The sequence below is a fragment of the Chionomys nivalis genome, chromosome 5 (genome assembly GCF_950005125.1).
Source record: "Chionomys nivalis chromosome 5, mChiNiv1.1, whole genome shotgun sequence".
Taxonomy (NCBI): Eukaryota; Metazoa; Chordata; class Mammalia; order Rodentia; family Cricetidae; genus Chionomys; species Chionomys nivalis.
In genome coordinates, this window is record NC_080090.1 from 54,193,176 (window position 1) to 54,211,257 (window position 18,082).

The window sequence follows — 18,082 nt, forward strand, 5'->3', positions numbered from 1 at the left end:
AGCTGAGGCTTCTGTGGCCTAGGAAGCCCATGCCTGTAGGGGTTAAGAGGGAGGCCTGAGGAGGCTAGAGCCATTCAAGTAGTGGGTTTATTTGACAGCTACTTTGAATAGAATCCAGACAGAGTATCACCTGGCAGGAACTCCCCAGTCCTCTCCTTTCCCCTTATCTGCCCTTTCTTCCCCTCCCATACTTTCTAGTATATAATTTTCTTATTGTATTGATTTTCTTTTTCTTCCCCCCAGAGGTACAGATCCTGTTTACATGGCAGTCAGATAGAAGGGGTCACACCAGGAGCCTTTAATTATGCAAATGTAGGATCCCTTGGAGAAGGGGAGCTGTGGGATGTGGAAGAACAGGATTAATTTGCCAAGGGAACCCGGGGCATTCTGGGAGTAGAGGAATGGCAGCTCAATTCATCTTCCCAAGGTCTGAAGCTGGGCTGGACATTAGAGTCTCCCAGGGGCCTGGGTCTGGGCTCAGAGCCTAGGAAATGTGGTGAAGTGGTTGTACTGGGGAGGGGAAGGGTTCAGGCTTTTGACCTGATGAAATGCAGTCCTGGCCCTCTTAACACCCTGTGCTTTGGCAACAGTGACTGGCCTAGTGGCATGCTCAGCCAGTGTCCTGGACATCCAGACTGCTGTGAACTGCTATCTGCTTCAGGCAGGAGCCAGAGGAAGCACCGGTTAGAATGAACAGTCGGCTAGATTCTATTTTGGGGAACATGGTGGTGAGTGGGTAAAACAGCTTCAGAAAGGGATTTGATTGTGTTTTCTGCTATGAGAAGGTAGGAAGGTTTCAGTAATTAGTATGTTACATACTTTACGCGTTCAGATTTGTAGCTCAAGATGCTTAGGCGTGTTACGTCACTTCCTCATGGAAAATATTCTATCTTCGCGTTCCCAAGTATCTTCTTTCAATGTAGCCAGCTTAGTTCTGAAAATCAGAAACATTTGTGTTCCCTCTCCCAGGTCACCAGAGTTCAATACAAGCTTCAAGGTTCTTTTAAAACGGGAAACAAATACAACTTATATTTTCAGTTTGCCTCAACGGTCGCACGTCTCTCTAGCCCTCACACCTACAGAAGAGCTTTGTACACACATACATTCTACAGTGGGACTCATGACGACTGAGCCGCTCTTTGGTGCTTAGAATGAATGAACTAAGGAAAACTACCAATGTCCTTTAAAGTGTGTGTGTGTGAGTGTTGTGCCAAAAATCATACGTAAGGCCTCATACTTACCTAGCAAGTGTTCTCTCATGGGTGGTGGCCTTCAGATCATGCTTTATGACAGGGATGATGCTGTCTGTGGAACTGCTTTCTACAGAGTTGAGCATGTGTTACTCTGCCGACTTGGGCGGGGTGGGGGGACTGTCTTAAAAACACAAATGCTTCGTGGAGCAGTGGAGGCTTACCCCTTTAATCCCATGATTTGGGAGGCAGAAGGAGGAAGGCCTCTGGCCTCTGAGTTTGAGGTCAGTCTGCTCTACAGATCTACAGAGTTCCAGGACAGCCAGGGCTACAAAGAGAAACCCTGTCTGGAAAAACAAAACAAAGCAAAAATGAGTACAAATGTTTAAATCTACCCCCTCATCCATTTGAGTTCATAATTTTGTCTGACAGAGGCATGACGGAGGTTAGTGGAAACTATTATCTTTTTCTCTTTATCTGTGTCTCCTTGCTTGTGAGGGGGGTTGAGGAAGCGATGAAGAGAGGGAGGGAGGGAGAGAGAGAGAGAGAGAGAGAGAGAGAGAGAGAGAGAGAGAGAATGAATATTAATTAGTGGCTCTCAGTCTTCTTAAAACTGCTGGCCCCAGAGAAGAGTCATGCCTCTTGTGGAAAATAACCATGACAGATTTGACTAAAAGAGAGAGCAGCAATGCAAGAACAAGGTGCAGGTGGTTGGGAGAGGTAGGGGAGAGGCCTGGTAGAGCTAGGGGCTTCAGTTACTTTCCAACTACACTGACTTTTCAGGATTCAAGTGCATGTTAGGGCCTCACTGCCAACTCTGCCCTTCCACTCTTGCTTAGAGGATATCTGGCCTTTTAAAAATTCAACTCTCTGAGAGAGAAGGCAACGGTGCAGAAACTTAACTGCCTGCCTGAACTCAGTCCTTCCAAAATAACTGGGTTTGGGTTAGCTCCTTGGGTGGCAAAGGTTCAGCTAGACTTTGTGTGCATGTGCGTGTGTGTGTGTGTGTGTGTGTGTGTAAGAGAGAGAGAGAGAGAGAGAGAGAGAGAGAGAGAGAGAGAGAGAGAGGCTGACCGAGGTACTCTAAGAAGGAGTGGTAGTGAGAAAGAGGTGAAGGGCAATTTCTGGGATATTCTTCCAATTTCTCCTCCCTGAAGCAGAGACGAGAATAGTGGTATGGGCTGATTGTATGTTCTCCTCCTCAAATCCAAACGCTTAAATCCTAAGTCCTAGGATGATGATGTCAGAGGTGGGGTGTTGAGAGTGATTAAGTCATGATAATGGAGTACTTGTGATCTGAATTAGTGCCCTTGTGAAGAGGCCTGAAGGAGCCTGTTCATTCTTATATGTGAGCACAGGAGAAGGACCAGCAACTGGGTCCTTAGCAGACCCTAAGTATGCAGGGAACTTGATCTTGGACTTCTCAACCTTTAGGACTGTGAGAAATAATTGTGTGTGTGTGTGTGTGTGTGTGTGTGTGTGTGTGTATAAGTCACCTAGTAAGTGGCATTTTGTTACGGCAGCCTTAGCAGATGAAGACCAATAATGTGTCCTCAGGAAGAAGGGGGAATATATTTCTTTTCCTTGCTCACAATGTCATGTTTATTTCTCCTTGTAAAACTGCTCAGTGAATGGAATCTGGTTGTACTATGTGGCCTTCACTGGCAGAGCTTTATTAAGTATACAGAGCCTGACTCTTGTGCCTCCTCTCCTCTATATATCCCAACGCTTGTATGTACCTGGAGCCTTCCCTTGGTTTTATGAAAAATTGGGTACTAAATAATAAACAAAAAATTATTTTATTTTTGGGGAAGTGTATCTCCTTCCTTCTTCCTCTCTCTTCCCTCCCTCCCTCCCTCCCTCCCTCCCTCCCTCCCTCCCTCCCTCCCTTCCCTTCTCCTTCTCTGTGCATGTGTGTGCATGTATGTGTGTCTGGGTACCTGGAGAGGTCTGAAAGGTGTCATATCCCCTAGAGCTTGAGCTACAGGTAGCTGTGGATCACCTGACATGGGTGCTGGGAACTGAACTCTGATCCCCTTGGAGAGTAGCAAGTGCTCTTAACCCCTGAGCCATCTTCCAAGCCCTTGAATCCCCCACCTCCTCAGTACTAAATCTTTAAGGATCCAATTAAAGAAAAAATATACTTGTTGTCATTGTTGAATACATACTGTATTTAACTTTTTTTAATCCCAGAGAAGTGAAATGCAACATCCATTTGAGTTTATGTAACATCCAAAGACTGACAACTCAGAATTTCCTAATTAAAGTCATTTTTAAGGCACTCTGCAGAGCCAGCTTTCATCTCTTCCTTTGTGGCATTATTCTTCAAACTGTAGCAGAATACCTGGCTTCTCTGTCTTCAGTGACACACATACATGCTCATGCTCTTAGCCTCCACTTCTGTCCTCGACGACACCAAAAACAACACAATTTTAAGGAAGAAAATCCATTTTGGGGGAAACAAGGCAAGAGCAGAGAGGACATGTACACATAAATTAACTGATAGGCCAGTAGCAGAAAAGAGGAGGAGCAGGAAGGAAATGGAACAGGGTGGGGTAGACCAGATGGTTGGTGGCCGGTGAGAAAATAGGCTGCATTTCCCAATGAGGTTTAAACTAATTTAGCTGGTTCCTTTTTACATTTTTTTTTAATTTTAAAGATGGGTCCAATGCAAGGGAGGTATTCCAAAATTATGGGATGTGGATGTAGGTAAGTGTGCTTGCTCATGCTCATGTACTTATGAGCTGATTTTAAAGATAGGTACGGGGAAGGGGAGGCTCTAAAATGCCCTCCTGAGATAAAAATAATCTCTCTTACTGGCCCACTTCTGCACCTGGAATTCCCAGCATTCAAGCTATTCCTTCAGATTAAGGCATTGTCTATAGCCCCAATGAAAAGGTAAACGTCACCTAAGAAGTGTAACACTCAACTCTTTAGCACCCACCGACTGAACCGTTTTCTATCAGAGAGCAGGACCCTGAGAGACGGGACGTGGTGCAGGACAGTCTGATTAACAGGGCAAGACGGCATGGTGCTATGAATGCAGGAGAAATCTACTTGCTCTGGGAACCTGCTAAGGAGGCGGGGTACGAAAACAGACTCTGTCTATGCTGGGGCACTCTCTTGTGCATACAGCATACACACTCTCTAACACACCCAACAGTTCTTAGACATTACAGCATTCTGCAGGGAGCACTACTATGGCGTTCACTTGGGTCCTCGAGGAAAGGTGCTCAGGGAATCCGTCGAGTGCAAGACAGCACAAGTTCTTGATTGTTTTCAGGTAAAGTTCTATACTGTAAAGTGGAAGTTCAGTATCTTCAAAGGTCCATGTCATTTATATGAAGGCGGTACACAGCACACACATACGCAGACACACACACGTGCGCGTACACGCACACACACCTTCACTTATATATTCATTGTCTGAGAACTTGTCAACATGAGAGGTGAGAAGTCTCTAGTCATCTATAATCTGGATGCTGTAGTGGGTGGGTTGCTGTCAGGTTATTGGGTAAGGGACTGTTCGGAGGACAATACTTTCCTATTATGGATGACCCTTTCCTGTCACCAGTGGGCCCTTGGGTAATTCAGGTTGCTCTGCAGAAACAGCCAACCCTTGGGTTATAAAGACCGGAATAAGCTTTGCCTCAAAATTCGGACAGAAAGGCAGGGAAACCCATGTAACCTTCAGGCTCTGGGAGGGAGGCATGTGTGGTGGTGGGGGAAGGGCAGATGGCAGGTGAACTTGGGCAGGGGACGAGCGTTTGCATGTGACTCTTGGGACCAGTCAACCTTTGGGTCTGCTCAGGTTGATCGTGCCGGTGGGGAGAAGGTGTAACGAGGAAAAAAGACTGGAGCAATGGGGACTCTAGAGAAAGCTTGTGAACTAAAGGAGGAAGGGATCTGGGAGGTGGACGGGGGTGTAGAAGGGTGTTTTTTCCTATCAACTACATTGACGAGTTAGAATCATCTGGGTTCCTCAAAAGACCTCGGCTGCTCAGCCCCCTGGAGCCTCTACGATGGATAACTGAGATGGGAACCAGGTATGTGGGTTTGAGCTTCTGACCTAGCGCTAACGCGCATCTGGTGTCAAGCATTCTGCACCAGAGCGGAAGGAGAGGTCCAGTGTTAACAGTCAGGCTGGAGCCCGCTGCTCAGCCTTGCAGGGGTTTGTGAAGGAGCGGAAGGGAAGAGTGCAAAAGCAGGAAGGAGGTTGGAAGATGCTGACTTTCCGTCTGGTTAGCTGGACCTGTGCTGATTCGTGGGGCTAGATTGCTTGCTACTAGCTGGTAGTTTCTGATCCCATTTCGGGTTGAAAAGCTGGCTGGGGTAGAAGTATTTGGGACTAGGGAGAAGAATTTTCCTCTTTTTTTTTTTTTGTGGCTTCAAAGAGGAATCATTTACTGTGCTCCGTAGGGGCCGACAAGACAGATCTGGGGCTGATGTTTGAGAGAGGGAAGTAGATTTCCTGATGTCTAATAAATATAGATCCCATAAATAAATAAATAAATTGGGAAGTATAGCAATAAATAAAACAATCAAGAAAACAACATAGACCACTTTTGCCCTGTCGGGAGAAATTGTGCTCTCACTTCACTGATCCTGGTGACGTGAGGGCTGCTCTTGGACATCCGAAGGCACCAAGCTTGTCCATGGTAGGGCAAACAGTTGCCTTCCAAAGACCGTAGAGAAACCTCAGAGGATGATTGACATTGGCTATCCACATAGAGAAGAGTGAGGAGAAGGGGAGATAGATATTCTCCCTGTTTCCCACCCAAAAGTGTGGGGGTGAGGAGGCAGGCTTGGGAGCCAGGGCTGGGCCGTGTGGGGTCTCTTCAGTCCAGGATGGCCAGCCTTGTCCTTGGGAGGCTTCACGTGGAAGGAGGGGATGAGCAGGAGGTGCGGGCGAACTCGATGTTTCCACACACAGAAGCTGCAGCAGGCACAACTTCTATTTCAACAAAGCTCCCCCATGAGCCAACCAGCTGGCCTGGCTGGACACACGCGGTGGGGAGAGGAGGTACTGGTCACAGGATGGGAGGGTGGTGAGGAGACAGGCAAGATGGCACTCTTTTTAAATAGGAAATCAGCTGTCCAGGGCGTCAGCTTCTAGCGCCACCAGCCATTGCTCATATCCTCCTCCTCAGTCTTGCCGTGTGGTTCTGTGTGCTGGGCTTGCCTTGTCCTACTAGGAGACCTGCATGTGACAAGGAAACACAAAAACAGTGCACATTATTAAGACAGTGGCCAAGGAAACACCATTCCTTAAAAGCAGACGTTCATAATTCAAGCTTTGTAAGTAGATTTTTCAAAGGGATAATAGCTTGAATTTTGTGCAAAGTTCTGAGCATCTTCATGTACACATCTCTATAAAGGAGGGCTGTAACTTTCATCTCTTCTTAAAAGATTAAAAACTAAAGCAGTGTGATGGGATCTCAAGTCACTTGTGTGTTTAGTCCATTGGGAAAGCACAAAAGAACTACAGAAACGGGTGGAAATTCCAGCAGTGCCCCTTAGAATTCTGGGTGCAGGAACCGGACTGACTGGAGACCTGGGTGTAACCAGGATTTCTGTCATTGACTCAGGACAATTGCCAAAGCCTTCGTCTTCACTATGTGTCTATATCATGCAATTTGAAGCTGTCAATCAAAGTTTCTTTAGGAAGAAAATATACATCAGCTGTTTTTTTGTGGGCACGTGTATCTACCACTTTATGTAACTGCTGAAGTCCTAAAAAAGTGGGTGGACCCAATTTTAAAAAATAAAACAAAAAGCATTTTTGAATGCACAAAGGGAGCTGTTCTTAGGTAAAGTAGATGTTGTGAATCCCTTTCTTTCCTGAAATTTTTGTTTGGTGTGTATATATACACGTATATGTCAGAGTGCATGTTTGTGTGTGTGTACACCTGTGTATGTGTATTGTATGTGTGTGGGTGCATGTGTGTGCACCTAAGTGTAGAGGTTACAGGTCTATTTTGGGTGTCTTTCTCAGGAGTTCTACACCTTGTTTTTTGAGACAGGATCTCTCTCTCTGAGCCTGGAGCTCACTAGTTGAGCTAAACAGTCTAGTCAGCAAGCTAGCCAGTGATTGTCCCCTCTGCCAGCCCCCTCCAATGTTGGGGTTAAAGATGCATGCTGCCATGTCTGGGTTTTGGCGGGTGTCTGGGATCTGACCTCAAGTCCTCATGCCTGTGCATCAAGCACTTTACCCAGGAGCCACCTCCCCAGTCACTTGTCTAGATTTTGTGTGTGCTGAACTTGCTCACAGTATCGCTAGGGCGCAAATGTTTTTATAATTCCACATTTAAATGATGTCATTGCCTTTTCTGATTATAAATATGTATTCAGTTTTAGGAAGTTATGTAGTCAGTTAAAAAAACTTGTCTTGATGCTCTGAAATTAGAAGATAAACCCATTTCATATACAAACAGGGACTTGGTCTAAGATACGTTTTAGAAAGCAGCCCTCTCTGTACCCTGTTCACCAGAATAGCAGCCATGCCTTGTGGCATCTGTAAATACCAGTTCCCATTTCTGCAGGAATGTGATTAGTCAGAATGGGTCAGAGGTGCTGAGTGTGCCAGACTCTGCCAGCCCTTGCTACCTGACCTGGCAAAGAAGAACAAACATGGCGAGGTGGGGAGGAGGTCGGGTACCAGGTAAGCAGATATGAGCAGAGGCCTAAGCCGAACTCACAGTCTACTTGGTGATCACAGAGCACACCACACAGATGCTCATGAATGAAAGTCACGTCACCCAGGAGACTGCCTTACTAATCATGATCTTTATGATTTATTATTGATATTAGTCCATATATCATTAGTATATTAATTCTATCATATATTATATAAGAGCAATTTAAAAACAGCATAATTTTTGTATAGAAAATATTTTAAGTGTGTAGTTTACTTTTGTCTACTAGTTTTCCTAAGGCAAGACACAAGCAACCCAGTTAAGTTTGCTCTGTTAAGTGTGCTTTCATAAACACTTGTGGGGTGCACATGGCACTGACAAGGGGCCTCCTTCTTGTGCCACAGATAAATACGTCAAGGTCAGTATGACATCAATATGAAATCAGGGCCCAGGAGCCCAGTCCCCTGGTCTCCTGTACCAATGAATAGTATGTTTGGCATATAGAAAGCTGGGTGGAAATAATCTACTAAAGGCAAAAAGAAAAAAAAAAGAAAAAAAAAGAAAAGATCATTTTTTTTTCTGTAACAAGCTCATAATTAAATGACTTTAAAGCTGTTTATTCTTTTATACAAAATGTCCTGTTTCTCTTTTCATGGAAGTACTCAAAGAAGGAATACTTTGATTTTATTAGCGGCACTTGGGACTAGAAGTTTTTTGTTTTGTTTTGTTTTTTTTTGTTTTTTTTTTTTGCCATTTAAGAAGATCCATGGAAGTTTTTATTTTATTTTCTCGAGACAGGGTTTCTCTTTGTAGCCCTGGTGCTCCTGGAATTCACCTCGTAGACCTGGCTGGCCTCGAACCGAAGAGATCCACTTGCCTCTGCCTCCCAAGTGCTGGGATTAAAGGTGTGCACCACCACTGCCCAGCAAGATCCATGGAATTCTTTAGGTGAAAGTCCTTAGTTTTCTGGTGTGTGCGCGTACATGCGTATGTGCAAGCAGAGGGAGATAAGGGTGGCAGCGTCTCTACCACCGTTCTTCTGATATGCATGTGCACAGTCTTTTCTCTCTGATTAATTAGAAGTAATAGCTTTCCTTAGCTTCTGGTATGTGAGAGAGTAAAGTGGGAAATAATTTAATTGGCTGTCTTGCTTTCAAAGCCCAGTTTAATGAAATAGTTCTCGGCTTAAAGTGCATGCATTATCCTTCCTGTTATTTTTACAATTAGCATGTCATTGGATCATGTTTAGGTGGAATATTCTAATTGGTTCCTAGGGTGGGGGCACAGCAGATGGAGAGATAATCCAGGTACTGGGGTGTGTATTGTGCTTTCATTAGGACAGTGTGCCTGAGAAGTCTTGTCCTGTCACTTATCTTAGGCATGAGAGAGGGGTCATACCAGTCTCTAAAAATGGTAGACTGTTTAATGCACCCATTGGGTAGAGAGATGACTCTGAGACACTTTACAAGGTCCTAGGCTACCTCCCAATGCATGACCCAGTGGCACAAGGAGCGCCCCCTACAGTTTCCTATGTGCACTGTCCCACTGAGGGCACGGATTCTGTTTTGCTAAGTATGTAGGACATACTTGTAGAAAGACATGCTGGAAGAATGAGCATTTGGAGAATCCCATGATACCTTCCCTGCTTTGCTCTTCTGTGTGGACAGCAGAGGGTTAGAGGTAGATATGAAGCGGGGCAGAGAGTAAGGAGCAAACCAGGCACCAAAGGCCAACACCAAGAAGGTTTGCTGGCCTGAGCATGAGTATCTTCTTAAATTCTACGTCTCTTAATACCTTGCTTGCCTCACCTTCACCCTAGGTCTGGCAACTAACAAAACATCCTGTTCTCCTTTTTATCTCCTCCTTGCTCCAGTAATGCTGGGCCTCAGCCAGCCCTCAGTCAGCCCCAGATTCAGTGATGCTACCATTTAAATATCTCACAGCACTGTCTTACAATCCTGTGTAGCACTGGGCCCTGCTTGAGTCTTGGCTCTGTGTCTGGTTCTTTCTTCTTCACTGTGCAGTTGTGACATATGTTTCTTCCTTACCCCCTGGTATTTCCGAACCAGCACTCAGCTGTTTTAAGGATCAACTCATTTTTTCTAGGTAAGCTGAAGACAAACATGGACCTAGAGGCAAAAGAGGCTCGATGCTTGACCATGTGTCCCACTGTCTAGAGGCCTGGATCTGTATTTGTCTTAGAAAGAGGAGCTGGTTCTTTTAGGGAGCATCCTTTGGCCCAGCTGGGAGAAAGGAATAATTGAGGCATGGAACAGGGACTGGGACAGGCTTAAAGACAACTGTGCAGCTAGGCCAAAAGAGACCATAAAGAAAGCGGTCACTATAGGCAGCTGTAGAGAGAAGACAGAACCAGTCATACCTCCACCATTGTGAGATAGCCTGGGATATGCTGTGTATGTACAGGGTGAGGGGAAGTACTTCCTCATTTTATCCTTCAAGATGGCAGGCCTGTAAAACCACCTGTAAACTTCAAGGTCTTAGCCAAAACTGTAGGGACAGACAGGCCAGTAGAGACCCATGAAAAGATTTAAACATATATGTGTGTGTATAGAATATATATATATATAGAATATATATATACAAATATTGAATATATATATATATATACATATATATATATATATATATATACACACACACATACCTCTCTGTGCTATGTGACCACAAATGTGGAAAATACAGCTGTTTTGGGATGACTTCTGTGGTCATTTCAACCCAGCCTGTTGTACTGGGATTTTCCATCTGGCCCTGTCCTGACAGGAGGAGTTTTAGCTACCTATAGGACCCAGGACCATGTGACCTTCTCCTGTTTTTCTTTTCTGCCCCTGCTTGGGAATGGTCAGATAACCTTGGCAACCCTCTGGGAAGCTTTCTATAGGCAGATGTTACCAGGGAAATGGGGACCAGATGTACTCCAGATCTCAAAAGAAATTAATGGCAATAAGACTCTGGGGTAAAAATATCTGTGTGCTTGCTCACTGAGCTTGTTCACTCGGCTCCTGTTCTATCTAAGGATCATTTAGGCTTAATTATAGAGTTCAGGCATTCATTGGGCTTTTGATTAATTTTCTTTTCAGCCTGGAAAGTGTGTGAGTGTGGTAGGTCTTTGTCTGTGCATGTGTGCGCGTGTATATGTGTGCGTTTATATCTTTCTTTGCAACTCAGTTGGGAGTTGGCTCTAGCGATGTTTAATTGAGCCCTCCGTTCTTAACAAGAACGCTCAATGTGCCAAGAAAGCCTTGGAAAGCCATTGTTTTCACTGCCTCCGCCCCATGGGCTGCTCCTGAGCACGCATTGAGGGACGGCGGGTGGCAGGGCAGTGCTCAGCTGGGACCTCAGCTGTAGGATGCATGCTTCCTGTCTGTCTTTGTACTTGTGTTTAAGGGATTCAGAGACCAGGGGAACAGCTTTTCCTACTCCATTAATTACAAGTGACAGCCACCTCCCCCACACCACAGTCCCTGACAGGCATCTTTCTGGGCCATCCTCCCTGGGGATTACAAGGCTCTTTGAGGAAGCAAACAGCTCTCATTCTCTCATTTGTAATGTCCCCACTTGGTGGGTAGGGGAGGACTACATGACCGTGCAGATGACAGTGACCTGCCTTCTCCTTTTCTTTCTTCTCCTTTGTGCTAAGGGGTAAACTAAGGGACAACACTATACAGAGGGAAAAAATGGGGGTTTGAGCCAAAAGGCCCAGTTTGAATCCTAGCTTTTGGCATTTTTCCTGTCTGTGTGCCTGTGGATACATCATTTACCCTCTTTGGTCTCAACTTGCTATTTGTAAAATGAGGACAATAACACCACCACCATCACCACCACCGAATGACACTTCTTACGATGACTGTGGATGAGAAAACGCGTGTGGAAGCCTTGTGCAAAATCTTTTATAAATCATTGCTATTTTATTTTACTGTGCAGAGTTGTTTCTTAGACCATGACTTTGACCTTTGAGGTATTCATTGCGGGGGGGGGGGATCCAAAATGATTCATTGACTGCAAGGCAGGCAGGGGACCAGCCTCCAGCCTCCAATGTGTTGTGGACGGCAGCAATGACCTGAGGATGTGGTATGCAATCAGCAGAGAACAGATTAAAGGTTCACTATCAAAACAGCTGTCATGGATAGAAAGTAATCTGGAATATTCCTTTTTGACATTCTAACGGAAAGGGTTCTGGACCCAATTGTTTTTAATTTCTAGGCTAATTGATTTGTGGGTGAATGATTCTGGAACAATGGCAGTGTTTCTGGCTGGAGACGAGGAAAGACCCCAGGTCCCAGGCAATGTGCCTATATTGTAGGCTGTGGTCTGGGAGACTCAGGCCTGTGCTGTTGAGGTTTGTGATCCTGAATAGTTGACCTAATTTAAATGGGCCTCAATTTCCTTGGAGATCATAGACTAGAGGATCTCAAAGGTGACCTCATTTAAGGATTTAAGAAGTGATGATGTATTCTTTCAAATACAGGAGGTTTTAAACTGTTGTGTCACTAAGAAACTATGAACCTATACAAAGTCCAAATACAGTTTAGAGACCACCCAACTCCCACCAAAGGCTCAGAGCGAGTCCGTTTGAAACTGATGTTGTCTGGAATCAGAGCCCTCCCCGCCCCCCCCCCCCCCCCCCCCCCCCCCCCCCCGCTTTCTCCTGCAGAGATCTCAAGGTTAACTCTCTCCTGTAAGAGAGCCCTTTGTTTGGTAATATCCTGACTAAGCTAAGAGTCAATGATCCACAGATAGAGAGAAAGGGGGTCATTTCCTTATAAAACAATGGTAACTTTAACATAATTGACTATTGGGTAATTGAGTGTCCTACCAGGTTGACTTCAGGAGAGAGAGAGAGAGAGAGAGAGAGAGAGAGAGAGAGAGAGAGAGAGAGAGAGAGAGATTAGAGAAGTAACAAATGACAGCGGTAATGCATATTTGCATAGTGATTTTACCTTTTATAAGCCCTTTCTCACATATTTTTTTCTCAATTGTTATTACATCATTCCCCAGGAAACCACCTGGGGGTAGTTTATTTTAAAAATCTGAAGTGATTCTTTTTAAGTAGGAATAAGCTTAGGTAAGCACGCTGCACCTTGCTTTATAAGTACAGACAGGTCTTTGAAAAGCTATATTTTATGGAAATATAATTGTGTGACTCATATCTTAATGTGCTAGGGACATTTAAAGACTGAAACCTTGCATAGGATTTTTAATATAAACTCTTTCTTATTCATCTGTTGTTACAATTTTAGATGTGGAAAAAAAATCAGGTTTTCTTAAAGTGGGGCTATGTGGCTTGGATTCCAAGATCAGCATCCACTGCCCCAAATCTCATAAAAGTGGCATCTAATTCAATGAGGGAGAGATTGGTGCTTCTGATGTCAGCATGGAAAATAAGCAGCTTTATTCTTCAGCTTGTAGCTCTCTGAGGTCAGCTCTGCCATAAAGAAGTAGGGGAGCATGGGAAAGGACAGAGAAAATAACAAAAATAACAGCTGAATTATTTCTAAATAGAAGAATCTTTGCAACTCACAGATGGGCATTAATGTGTTGTTATAAATGACTTGCCATCAATTACTAGTCTATGAGAGAGGAGCTGATGGTTGGGGTGTGAAGTTAGTGCTATATAATTTTGAGTCGCATCCTTTGGGACTAGAGCATAAAAGCAATTAAACTACAGTGCATTTTAAACAAAAGCAATGGACAAGCCTTTCCAGTTCACATTCTTTGTCCCCAAACTCTGGCAGGCTTGGGGTCAATGACAGGATCGGTATAATGGCTCCAGACTTGGAATATCACACTTCTGAAATTAAGCTTGAAGAATTTACTTATTCAATGTACAACACTGTGAGAGTTCTGTAGTTTGTTCTCACGGGGAGTTTTGGAACAAAGAGGGCTCCATCTCACAACCTGCACTACTGAGAATAACAAGGAAAGCTCTTTTCTGGGAGGAGGTGATTTAGGCTGAAAGGGTTGGAAATCTTACCATTGTAAATACTGGAAACTCATTAGAAAGTTTTACACAGCTGAATTAAGGACATCTGGCTTCCCACCTTTATTGGTCGGATCTCAGTAATACAAGTTTGCTTAAAGAAAATGCCCAGATTTTCACTATAGAAGTAAGAAACACTTCCTCCCTATAGCTGAACAAGCAGTTAAAGTTGAATTTTTGTAAGTATAGTTGAAGTTAACCTATGTGGACTTATGGTGTACATACTATGTGTGTTTAAAGGCCATAGATGAACATTCAGGCACTACTGGCAAGACTCATTGTTATGATCTCTGAATACTGGTGTGTGAGAACACATGTGCATGCACAGATGTGTACACTTCCTGTGCCCAAACAAGTCAGAGATTAAAACTCGAAAGTATCGTTCTCATTTGTGGAGATGTTCCCGAAACCCTGCAACGATAGGAGGCTGTACATCTTTGTAAACCAAGGGCTGGTGAGGAATCTGTAGTTGTAAACAAAGTCACAGACTGAGTCACTAAAAAACCGGGGAGGGACCCAGTGCCACAGTTGCTGCAGAAAACTACATAGCCAATACTGTGACTAACACTTAGAATGAACCATCTCTTTGGAACAAGAGTGTATGGAAGCAGCCAGTCTCCACTAGGGCTGCGGACATCAGCACTTTGGACAGCTCCTAGGGCAGCTCTGAGACAGAGTGTTCCCCTCATTCCAGAGAATGTACTGACGATCTGATCATCAACTAATATTTGATACTAATCTGTAGCAACAACTTCTTCTCTCTCCCCATCACCCAGTATCTTTCACCCAACTCCCCAACACCCTCCAGTCACACACGGGGGACTGTCTTACGAACACCTGGTGTGGATGTTTCCACGTGCGCTTCTAATTGGTTGGGAAGCAGCATCCGCCACAGGCACTGTTTAGTTTCATTTACCTCCCCTGCATCTCACAGGAAAGAAATGGTCAATAGTTCAAATAAAAGAATCATCCCGGTCAGCTGCAAAATATGGCTACTTGCATGGTAATCACAGCAAGTCTGTCAAATCAGTGATTTCTTTATTCCTAAGAGGAAGGGGCTTTTCCTAAGGGTTATGGTTCTACCACCCGAGGAGCAGCTGGACTCTTCACAAGCAGCTGCAGAGGCTGGCAAACCAAGAGGTCTGCTTTGGCTCAGAAACTCAGTTTGGCTCCTGCCACCCCTGGCAACACACAGCTGGGCAGTTCGCTTCTACTTAGGAGGTATCACCACCAGGGGCGGCCCCCGCTTGGGCCTCCACATGAGGACCTGGGCATCATTGGCATTGGGCTTCACAAGTGCGTTAGGGGGGATGGGTTCCATCCGGCTCAGAACCCGGGGCTGCTCCTGCTGAGTCCTGCCCACTAGCCGGGCCCGTTGCCCCAACAGCTGAAGAGGATCCACTTCAATGTCCACTCTCATCCTCCACTTGATGGTCTGCAGAATGATCTTCTCCTTGGTGGTGGTGTTCATGGCTACCAGCCAGGTGGTAAAACTTTGGTCCCTCTTGATCCTGGTGAGAAGTGGCACGTTGCTGTCACTCACTGGCACTGCCCATGTCACGCTGGGGTAAAAGTTATCATTCATGCTGACGGAGAACCTGGAGATCTTGTTGGTGGGGCCAACCAGGGTCACAGTCTCTGTGGTGTTCCCGTACCAGGGGTAGCTCACCCCGTCTGAATCACTGATGGCTTTTACTCTCCCTTCCCTCAAGTCAGGCAGTTCCCAGCTTGACCTGGCAAAGCAGAAGGGATACACAAGAAGAGGATGAATGAGTTTTTTTAAAGTTGGAAAGGTACCCACCACTTTACTAACACAGTCAAATTGGGCAAAATGGGAAATTGGGAGGGGGGAATTTAGGCCATAAAGTTCTATGCTGGGCTGTATCAGGATTAAATGAGAAAAAAAAAACAATCAAAATTAAAAATAAAACACAGTTCCAAAGTAAGTTAAATAAAAGCTTAGCTGACCCAATGGAAAAGCCCAAAGGAACAGCGATGAGATCACCAATAGTTATCTACTCATTGGGATGATTGTGATGAGCGGTGTAGAGGTCAGCCATGACAGGATGCACCTTCATGGGGAGAATGTGTTTGAATAAGGTTTGACACCCAGCACAGGTGATACAAAATTTAACTTGAAAGGATGTAACAGAAGGAGAAGAAAGGAGGGGTAAAAGAGGTGAGGGTCAACATTATATTAATTTCTTAGAAAAGCCATAGTACTAGAATATCTATTCCACAGAGCATCTTTAAATTCTACTGTGAAACCAAACCAGCACTCAGAAAACAGGTCAAAGAAAAGCCGTGATGGAGTACTGGCTACTTTCCCACTAAAGCTAACGTGCTTTGTGGGAACTGCTATGGGCTGGCACGCATGCTCCTTCACATGCTGCTCTCCCCTGGGCTTAGTGTCCTGGCTGGAATCTTCATTGCCATGATTGTGACCTTGGCATTCTGAGTACCTGTCTATTCTTCCCGTGCATTTCCCATCCTCACACAGAATGACAGAGGCGCACATGTGGCCATTCTTAGCCCATGCATTTCCTCCCAGGTATGTTGCGTATAACGATGATAATCATAATGGTCATGACTGATAGTTACACAGCACCTACCCCATCCCAACCATGGTGTTATGTACTCTGTTATCACAGTTTATGTTCAAAAGATCCCACACTGTAACTGGATTTTCTTTCTTTCTGTCTTTTTTTTTTTTTTTTTTCCCCAAGAGAGGTAGAGGTTTAAAAGCACTGGTATATATCGTGTCCTATAGATTCTACAGACTCTAAGAGGTTAGATTGCTTTACTCTAGAGTCTGATTTTGATCACTGTATCATACTGCTTCCAAGTACCCATGGTAAAGGGAACCTATGCTGTACAATGATCTAACTAACAGTCATGGGGAATTTGACTGGACTCTAATAGTGATATTCTACGTATTTCCAACCCTGGAACCAGGAACGACAGCAATGCTTGGTAATAATGCTTGTAAGTCAATAATTAAAGAAAGGTGAGTTTTTCATTTATTAGCTAAGAGGTGATGGCCTTTTTTGATATAAAGTGCTTCCCCTCCAGAGATGACAGAAGATCTGGCAGGGCTTACCCAAATGGTAGAAAAGGAGTTACTTGCTCCAGCTGATACTGATGATGTCTCAGCATCCCCTACTAGGGAACATGGAAACACTGCTGCTTCTGGCTACCCCCATGGTGCTTTCTATGCCAGTCACCCCAGCATAAGTGAAGGGAAGGCTGGACCGCCTGTGGAGGAGGTGAGCCCGCAGCTGCAAGAGGCTTTTCTCTTGTCTTCATGCCCTCGATGACTGTTGAGAATAATTGTAGTGTACTATGGTTGGCAGAAGCTAAGTGACAGAAACTGACCTGATGCAGAGTCGAAGAGAGCTCATCTTACTGTGCATGCTGGTGTGCTGTGCCAGGCGGAGCCCCCAGATCTATCTATAGCTCCCAGTCTTCCCCTCCCTCCCTCCCTCCCTCCCTCCTTCCCTCCCTCCCTCCTTCCCTCCCTCCCTCCTTCCCTCCCTCCCTTCTTGAGACAGGGTCTCCCCATATAGCCCTAGCTGTCTCTGAACTTGCTATGTAGACCAGGTTGGCTTTGAACTCAGAGATCTGTGTGCTTCTGCCTCCTGGGATTAAGAATGTTCACCACCATGCCTGGTATCACGTCTAATATATATACCTCTACTGGCTCTCTTTGAAATTCATGGCCTCTTTTTAAAACCAATTGTTGTCACACACATATATATTCCTAAATCACACACACACATATATTCACATTTTACTGTACAGAAATGAGTGTGTTGTTTGAGTGTAATATAATTATGCATGAGTTAGCATGGTAGAGAACCAACTGGCTAATCTGCTTGCTGGATTCATGAAATGACAACACTGGAGTCATTGTGCCCCAACTAAGGGGCCAAGACAATGTCATCACTGGATATTATTTCCAAACCTCAGTTTTTATTTTTCTAAGTAGTCATTGTGACACTTTCTGAGTGGCTGGGGGACAGGCATCCCCAGCAGTGCCAGATCAAGCTTGCTCCCTGCTCCTCTCACGCCAACTGTGCTGTGTCCAGTCTGGAGAACTCTGTTTTCAGTGGATGTTCTTGTTATTTCACTACAGTTCAAGTGGATGTGCTTCTTATTCCACTACAATGCTGACCTTTTTGGGACTGTGTACCCTGATGGTCAATCCAATTCCTTTGGCTATGATGGAGTTACAATTTACATTTTGCCTTTATCTCCCT

The 18,082-nt window shown here is 44.9% G+C and overlaps 1 protein-coding gene across 3 annotated transcripts in view; it reads right to left on the reverse strand.

The window, feature by feature from the left end:
• Nucleotides 1-3,383: 3,383 nt before the first annotated feature.
• The window catches only part of Fam78b (family with sequence similarity 78 member B), an 87,526-nt gene continuing 72,827 nt past the window's right edge, over nucleotides 3,384-18,082 (reverse strand). Inside the window, exons 2-3 of one of the 3 annotated variants that reach the window (XR_009057161.1) lie at nucleotides 14,659-15,556; nucleotides 3,384-6,390 (exon numbers count right to left, since the gene is read on the reverse strand). Coding sequence is in view for 1 of the 3 variants with exons in the window: in XM_057770610.1 (XP_057626593.1) it covers nucleotides 15,034-15,556 (523 nt within the window). In the remaining 2 variants the exon portion in view is untranslated. Of the gene's footprint in view, nucleotides 6,391-13,285; nucleotides 15,557-18,082 lie in introns of those variants that run through there. The other 2 variants (XR_009057162.1, XM_057770610.1) reach the window with 2 other exon arrangements.